Below are 9,536 nucleotides of genomic sequence, written 5' to 3' on the forward strand. Positions count from 1 at the left end.
TCAAAGGTTAAACATGATGAACAGACAGGTTGGTTAATTGATTTGAAATGTTTAAGATGATTCATTAATTTGAATCAGAAATTGGAATGTTTCAAATTTTGATAAAGTTTTAAATGTGAAAGATAATTCTCAAATGTTTAGTTGATTCATTAAGTTGAATCACAACTTTATTGGTTTGTAATAGAGAGGTTGAGATGTGCAGGTTTCTGAGTTTGTCGCTACGGAAAGCCAGGCGTCGATCCCAAAAGCACAGAAGCTTGACGAAAGGGGGAGCCTGAAGAGTCTGAAGAAAAAGAGCAACGGAAGCTGAAGACAGATCCACCGGGATTCTGTTCGAGCAAGAGTATTTGAAGACTCTCACTAAAGATTCCGTCAACATCCAAGGGGGAGTTTGTTAGTGCAGTTGTCTGTCGACTACATCTTTGTTCGAGTTTTAGAGAGAGAGAAAGTCAAGTCGCTACGAGTTTCACTACGAGATTGACTACGGCAATATCCAAGGGGGAGATTGTTAGTACACGAATGTCTATTGCCTTCGTCAATCTAAGAAACCGAAGAAACCAAGACTTTGTAAATGTCATATCTAGTTAAAAGGCAAGGTGGCAAACTTGTAATTAATGAGAACTTTCATTAAAATGCCTTGACCTATAAATAGGGGATTATGTCATTAGTTAGATAAGATTTTGGTGAAATAGAAGATTTGGAGGAAGAATTCTAGAGAGAGAAAGTCTAGAGAGAGAAAGTAGTTGTAATCGTGAATCTTGTACCGGATTTGTCATATCTTTCAATAAATCACGATTAGTAGTACGTTATTGTGTGTTCGGTCACGCACGTTCACGGATTCCGCACGTGAAACGTACGTTACGCAATCGAACGGTGTAAAAACCGGTCCTACATAATCAAACTCAATCGAAACCGACATCGAAACGTGACTTATAGATGATTGTATGTTAGATATAGTAGTTGGGACTGAAAGTAATTTGACTAGGAACTCTATCGTAACATATCATCGTCCATCGGAAACGAAATATCGAAAACCGTCGTGAAACATTCGAAAAGGGTTGCTGATCGAACAGGAAGCATCCTGATCGAGCAGGCCAGCCGATCGGCTAGCACTTTCCTGGCCGATCGAGCAGGCCATTCGATCGGAGATCCTGGCCGATCGGTTGACACTTTCCTCTTTTGGAGCCTATAAATAGCCCTGTCATTGTCACTCTTTCTACTTTTGGAAAGCTCTCACCGAACCAGCCCTTGTTCTTCACCGTTTCTCAGATTTCTCTCAACTCCGGTAAGTTTTCACTCTAATTCTTGTACGTTTTTTATCATTACACGATTCTACACCTTTCTATCTTTCAAAACTTGATTTCTAACCGTGAAATCATCAAGATCTAAGTGTTCTTGGGTGATGTCATCATGGTGTTCTTGAAGAACATCATACTTTGGCCTCATTCAACCGTGAATAGCTTAGATCTAACCGATTTCCACACAAACAAGTCAAGATCTATCAAAGATTCTAAACATTTACATGATGTAAAAGATTGAAAGAAGGATTTTCGACTTTCTTTCAACTCTTTTACACTCAATGCCTTCAAACCGGTAGAAACGGAGCTTGAGCCAACTCAACGATCATTCCAATGGTTGGGTGGTTCAAGGCTCGGGTTCTATCTACGAGGTTCACCGACTCTGGGTTAAACGTTAAACCAACGTTCCGAACCGTTCACCGGCCGGACGTGGGTGATACCTGTCTGAGCCATGGAAACAAGTAAGAACGAAGGTATCATAGTTCAACTCGTTATCAAACTACCTCGATATAACGTCAAATTAACCAAACAGCCAAGTGTTAGACGAAAGGCCGGCCAGGTCAGAATTGCTGGCCGAACGGCTAGGCTGTTCGAACAGCCCAGCCGATCGGACCTACCAGCCGATCGACCGGGCCAGCCGATCGGCTAGCACATGGTCCCACACTTTTCAAACTTCATGAAGTATGCTATTGACGAAGTGATGTTCGATCGAATATGCTACTCTATTGGTAAACATTACTCTTCGGATCATGAGATACTATGCTTCAACACTTAATCGATTTTGCAACTCGTTCGTAGTATGGAATGCCAGCCGATCGAACAGGCTGTTCGATCGAATGACATCCTGCTGAGGACTACTTCTGAAGTTCCTAACCGATCGGTTAAGCCGGCCGATCGAACAGGCCGTTCGATCGATCGACCTGAAAGGTAAGAACACTTCAGTGTTCTCAAATACTACAACGAAAACTTCGAAAGTTCAAACCATCATACACAAACACATCAGAGGAAGAAACAATCCACTCGGATGGTCCAGCCGATCGAGCTTACCAGCCGATCGAACAGGACTGTTCAGACGGACTTTACAGCCGAACGAACAGCCCGTTCGATCGAACCCGCTGTTCGATCGACCAGGCTATTCGATCCTTTTACACTCGTTTGCATTTTTCCGCGTTACTCATCGTTATGCTATCAAACTATTCAGGCTAACCCTACTCTCAGCGCTCCCTTCAATCCATAATCAATCACTGTGAGTATACTCGATCCCTTTTTGCTTTTAGCACTTTTGGGTGTTACATATGTTACTTATCAAAATCACTATCGACACACTACTCAAACTATTTGAACGCTAACTGATTCGCATGTATTACGTGACTAAATGAATGCTTGTTGATTGTGTTTACACATGGAATGTTGTCTACCTGCCTTAACGACGTACTACTATAGTTTGGACTCAGCACCCGTTCTCACGGGGGTTGTTAAGGACAATTACTTGCATGGATTACAGTGGTAATCATGTATTGCGAACCGTCTCGGACGGTCAACCCGCAGTTATTGGTATCGATAGATCCATGTCGATAATTAACATGCCTCGTTTTCTTCTGTGTACGTGCTGGTTATACCTAAACTATTCGAACTCTATATGCTATTATCAAACTTGTATGCTCACCTTTACATTTATGTATTGACTGTATTTTAACGTATGTGACAGGTGTATAAGATGTTTGCTTGCTAGGAAAGCGAGGCTAGAATAAAGCTCTAGAGGCCCCCAACATATAGTTGTCTGTCAGGAGAACACAACTAGAGCATAGTTGTCGGTAGATCTTGTCAGTCTGGGTCTTTAGGGGCATTTGAACAATATTTATTTGTTTTATTTAAATCTGAGTTGTCGGAACAGAATTACTTGACTAGATGTTATCTGTAATAATTTATTGTATTGTTTGGGACACTGTATGGGACGTGTCATTTTAAACTGAATAGTAATGATAATTGTTATGGAGACTTCTGGACAATCTGTTTCGCTCAGTGCCGCGCCTCGATGATTCCGCCATCGGTTGGGGTGTGACAGTACGGTACCATCTGTTACGGTTTGAAACAAAGGCGACGTATGCAACACATTGATGTCGTTGTTTGAACCTGGAACACCGAAATATGAATGCCAAATCCATAAATCATTTGATGCCACCGCTTCTAGTATGATGGTTGGTCTTTTGATGTCACCCCTAACATACGCCCCTCGCAACTCTCTTGGACAATTTTTCCACTCGATATGTGTACAAACGATGCTACCGAGCATCCCGGGAAAGCCTCATGTGCGGCGTAAATACGTGAGATGTCGTGGCTCGTCGGTTTACGTAAAAACTCTTTACCATACAACTTAATGACCGCGTTGCAAAAAAATTGCAAACATTCACGGGAAGTTTTGGACGCCATAGCTAGGTATTCATCATATTGATCGGGAGGGTTACCTGTCGCTAGTTGGCGAATGGCGGACGTGCATTTTTGTATCGCCGTGAAACTTGGTTTGCCCCTCGCATCGTAACCTTCTTGAAACCATTCCTCGCTTGCTTCGATGTCTCCAACAATCTCTAAAAATAATTCTTTGGGTAAACGAAACCGATCTCTAAACGTTTCGGCATTGTAGAGCGGATTTTCCACAAAATAATCGTTCATTAACACTTCATTGGCACGTATACGATCACGGTCTACCATCTTGTTCTTTGGGCGGGACGAACTAGTATCAAGTTCGTTATACACCGACACAAATATTTTAGCGTCTCATTGTCGGAAGACGACTCGGTATCGCTATCGCTAGACATCGGAAACTTCGAATCCGTAAGGAACTCCATTTGAGAAAGATGTAGATTGTGTGAAATGGGTTTATGTTTTGGTGTGTGTGAAATGGTTTAAAATGGAGATATATATAGATAAAAGGTTTGAAGGTTTTTTTAATAAGTTTACCATTACAAAATAGTCAAAAAGGAATCAAACAACGCTCGAAATCATCAATGTTCAACACGCGATACAAAAAAAGCGTTAATCCTATCACGCGTTACCAAGGTGGTGGCGGCAGTGTTCCGTAAAAAATAACGAGTGATGGGGTGGCCATCACAGACCACCCCCACTCCCCTTAGGTAAACAATTTAGGTAAATTGACGTGACACTGTCTCATTGACTGAATGGGGAATTTACCTATTCCAAATAGGTAACCACTCCCTTCACCCTTAAATTTAATATCAGTTTATACATAAAACTATTTAATACATTTTCTATATTAATTTATCAAATTTCATATGCTTTATTCTAATATTTTTGTTATTGTATTATTTACAAAAATCAACTTTGTGTTTATAATTCTATTAACAAATATCTAATTATTATTTTTTTTTTTGTTTCGATTTAGTAAATATAAATGCGAAGGTGCATAATATAAGTAGTATGTTTTTCTAAGCATTACTATAAATTTATATGTAAAGTGAAACTACTTATGTATAATAGTATGTATGTATATAATATTATATTTAGTTTTATTAGTTAACTAACTTAAATTTAACAAATTATGAAATATATAAGATGGATTGAAGCTCTGCTCTAAATATATGATTCATACATTGAAAATGTGTTTAGAACTAACGGGCTATTTGTTTACCTTTTAATAAGTCTTTTAATGGTTTAGACCTCTTACTGATTCAACACGTAATGGTTTAGATTGTTTGTTTGTTTCATGAGCAGATGCCTGAATAGTTCAGACATTTGTATCTGAATGGTTAAGCATTATACATAATCTGAATGGTTGTCTCTGATCGGTTAAGCATTATACAGATTCTTAATGATCAGACCTTTTACTGGTTCAACACTTAACGGTTCAGACCTCTTACTGGTTTAGCACTTAACCATTCAGATGTTGGCAAACAACCCCTAAGTTATCACGCATTTGATGTCTAATGGTTTATTACAATTTCCATTTTATTTTAACTTGTTTAACAAAGCCAAACCGAGATCGCAATGAGATTTCATCCAGGCCCGGCCCGGAGGGTGTGCCGGATGGGCCACCGAACAGGGCCCAAAGCTTTTAAGGGCCCAAAAAATTCTTATTTTATATATTAATTATATAAAAATCGAAATGACTAACATATGTTTGTATGGCTCAGTTGGCTAAGCCTCCTTTTGTTTCACCCAAGATGCAGGTTCGAATCCTGCTTCTCTACATTTTTTAGTTGCTCCTTATTACTAAGGTCCTGTTTCATATATATATATATTTTTTTAAGAGCTGTTTATTATTACTTGTATTACTAAATCATAAATCCACACACATATATAAATTTAGGTGTGTGGATTTATGATTTAGTTAGGCTATGTTTTTTTTAGTGGCAAATGTTACATTAACCTACTTCTAAACTACACCAATAAATAATTAAAATAAATTGGTATGTTTTTTCTCAATCTTAAACGGCCTAGATTTATGAAATAAAATCGTTTTTAGGCCTTTTAAGAATTTTGAATTTGTGATTTTGTGGCCCAATTTGCTTGGATTTGAATGTATGGAGATTTGCGAATAGGGTCTAAACTTTTTATCTCGCACAGGGCCAAATTTTTTTTTGTGATTTTCGGAGACAGCCCTGATTTCATCCCAGATGAAAAAGAGGGATAAGGAGAAATTGGTAGACACTATATATGGACTTAATTGGATAAGGCACGGAAACTTACTAAGTGATAACTTTCAAATTCGGAGAAACCTTAGAATTAATAAAAAATGTATAGTATCATGAGCCAAATCATGTTTACTGAAAACAAGGGAAGAACAACGTATCATGATACTTTTTTTGGTTTCCTTGCTCAGTAAATGCTTTCTTGTATTTTTATTTCGTTTTCTACAACCCTTACTCGTACACTGGAATTTTTCTCATCATGGTAAAGTAGATCGTCGGACTTCCCTCTACGGGCCGTGTTACAAGGATTATAAGAAATTTGGTGCATGATTGGGGATGTTTTGGTGCATAAAAGATCGTGTTCATACACAAATAGTAAATGTTAAAATAAAAGAATTTTAGAAAATAAATATATAACAATCCAAAGTAGAAACTACCATGCATGCATCCTTTATAAAAAAAATACCATGCATAAGTTTAAAACAGTGTTTAATAATGATAATAATACAAGTCACTGTGCCCATCAAATCAGAACCAGTTTTCTAAACATTAATCTTCAAAAACTGACTCACAAAATTATTATCGTGTAAAGAGTTGTTAAACATTTTGGAGTGGTAAACTAAAAAATCAACTAATGAGAGTGTGCTACGTCAGTCAATCAGTGAAAAATGTTTAAACTTTGATGAAAAGTGTTGGCAATGATTTAAACACTTGGTGAAGTGGTAAACTTTTTTTTTAAAAAAAAGGAAAAATGTGTGATTGTTTAAAAGATGGCATGGACCGCACCCCACAACACCCTCTCTCTCATACACTCCTCCCTCTCTCTCCTGCTCCCTCACTCTCTCTCTACTTCCCCGCGTCGGCAAGCAGTCACCGATCCATTTACCACACCGATCGGTAAAGGGGTTGGCGGCGGTGTTGCCGCTCGGCAAACCGACTTTGCCGCGCCCCTTTACCGACCACTCCGGACACCCTTAGTATATATTTTTAGTTGAAGATTTGATGATAACCAAATGGTGGTCTAACTAATATCAACAAAATATCATTATGAACACTAAAACATTAATTAATTAGATCATAACACACACTAAAATATGCCACAAATAATTAGGTTTTGAATGTTGGATCCTCCCATGGTTTATTCAGATCTTCAAGAACCATACTATCAAGGTCATTCCAATTCATCATGCTTGTTGAACCCTCACCATCTTCAACCACTTTGATCAAAGATCTTGAAACACTTGAATTAGGGTTTGCATCAAAAGAGCTCAAAAGTCTTGAAAATGTAAAATCTTCATGATCAAACTCTTTAAAATCCCATGAAACCAAACCCTTTAACTCTTCAATATCTATGTATGATTCTTCATCTTTCTTTTCACTGAAAACTGGTCTAAAAAACGATTGTTTATGATCATCATATGTGTCTTGATCATCTGTGGTGGCGGCAGTCATGATCGGCCACCGGAGGCGCTTGTTTTTCCGGCCACCACCGACGGGAACATTGCGGAGGATGCCGCCACTGGTCCAGTGTCTCTTGCAAGCTTTGCAAAAGTACCTAGGTTGAGTTTTGTTGTAATTGTTGTAGTAACAGAATTTTGTGTTGGTTGAGTCACACCGTGGGCATATTAAGGGGTCGGGTTGGTTTGTGTGTGGTTGTGTTCTTGAAGATTGACGCTTTTGTGGCTCGAAACTGTTTGGTTCGGACATGGTTCAACCGCGGTTGCGATCAACTTGGCAATGGTTAAAGGAGGTTTGATGGCTATATATTAGGAGATGAAAGTGAAGTTATAAATATATGGTGAGGTTGCTATTTGTTGTGAGAAAGTAAATGAGATAGATGAGGTGAATATTTAAGGAATACTAGGGGAGAATAATAGTGAAATGTATGAGACGTGTGAGAAATAAAAAAAACCACGGAGGAATAATTAACGAAAAAAGGGAAAAAAGACTAATATTATTTCTAATTCATTTAATCATTTACCTAATATTTTTTGGATGGTGTTCATATGTGTGATCACATGAGTGTAATCACATAAGAACAACCATTTAACTTATTAACAATAATGTTTTCAAAACCAAATAAATAATCAAATCAGCCACCTTACCGATGTACAACTGGTTAGTCCAGTTTTTACAATCAAAATATCTCATAAATAGTTTAAAACAAAAGTTTATATTGTTTTATCTTTTTTGCATGAATTATGTAATAGTGGAGAGAGTTTAGATGAGAATAATTTTTTTGTAAGTAGAAAAAAATAAGAAATTTCAACCAATAAGAATTCTTTATTTTACTTCATTTAATATAACTATTTAATTTTACTATAAGGGTACATTGGTGAATCTACATAGGTCATTAATTTGTAGTCTTCCTCTTTAATAGCTAACTACATTAACTGATTTGTAACTTATCTTCAAAATATATATTTTTTCAAAAAAATAAAATAAAATAATTTAAAGTGTACGATAAATTACGAGTTGTGTAGAATAAATTACGAGTTGTGTCGGATAAATTTCAACGTGTAGGATGAATTTCGAAATATGTAGGATAACTTTTGATGTGTGTAGGAAAAAAAAAAGATAGTGTGAAGTATAATAGTCTTCATAACTAATTAATTAGTCAAAAATGATAATAAATGTGATAAGTGAAAAAACTATTTAATGTTTTACAAAATTACCCTTTGTTATTTTTCCTCTCAATTAAATTTTCTTCTCAAATAAACCTTCCCCTTATTTAATATTAATAAAAGATTAAATGTTCGAATAGTGCATGTGTTTTGTTAAAATAACACATATAGTCCTCAACTTAACTATTTTTGAAAATTATATTCATGCTTCCTATGATTTTACACTAGTCCCTAACATAGATATAGAGATTAAATTTTCTAGTCAAGTCTAAGTAAAATGACAAAATACCCGTACCATCAATAAATAAAATATTTAAAAAATATAAATTATAAACACATCTATTAAATAAAAACTAAACTAAATAAATAAATGAGTTAATTACTTTTTTTGTACTCGTAATTTGTCAAAAATCATTTTTTCAATCCATTAGTTTAAAAATGGCCAAAACAGTTCATGTGGTTTCACTTTCGTAACTATTACAGTCCATTCACACTAATGCCACCCAGTTATTCTGTTAGTTTATTTGAAATGACCATAATGCCCATTTTATTAAAATTAAAATATATAAAGAGTTAGTTACGTTTTTCGTCCCTGTGAGCTGTTAAAAATAACCATCACAGTCCATTAGTTTAAAAATTGACAAAACAGTACAAGTATCCTTCATCCTTAATTTCCCCCCTCACAATTGCTGTTGAAGATGGATTAAGCAATGGTGGTGATCTTCCGACTAGATTTGAGAAAACAAAGAAAGTGAAGAGTAGAGTAAATAATATAAGATAGATGAAACTCTTAACTGCCCTTATTGGTGAGTTGAATGTGAAAGTTGTGAAAGTATTAGACTGTTTATGGCTGTTACAAAATGGGGCAGTTATAAAACACTGGTATTATATATTTGTGTAAAAAAGTTACCTATTAGTACATACAATGATATTTGGGTTTAACATGTTTTAATCACATGAAATATGTG

The 9,536-nt window shown here is 36.3% G+C and overlaps 1 protein-coding gene across 1 annotated transcript; it reads right to left on the reverse strand.

Annotated features, from left to right (window-relative positions):
• Positions 1-6,947: 6,947 nt before the first annotated feature.
• On the reverse strand, positions 6,948-7,754 carry LOC110921415. The gene has a single exon (XM_022165734.2). The coding sequence runs from the start codon at positions 7,649-7,651 to the stop codon at positions 7,052-7,054; it is 600 nt and encodes a 199-aa protein (XP_022021426.1). The 5' UTR covers positions 7,652-7,754; the 3' UTR covers positions 6,948-7,051.
• Between the last annotated feature and the right edge of the window lie 1,782 nt (positions 7,755-9,536).

This window comes from Helianthus annuus, chromosome 17, assembly GCF_002127325.2.
Source record: "Helianthus annuus cultivar XRQ/B chromosome 17, HanXRQr2.0-SUNRISE, whole genome shotgun sequence".
Taxonomy (NCBI): Eukaryota; Viridiplantae; Streptophyta; class Magnoliopsida; order Asterales; family Asteraceae; genus Helianthus; species Helianthus annuus.

Excerpts from the sequence above, each read along its gene's own strand:
- LOC110921415 (XM_022165734.2), bottom strand. The coding sequence starts at position 7,651 with ATGTCCGAACCAAACAGTTTCGAGCCACAAAAGCGTCAATCTTCAAGA.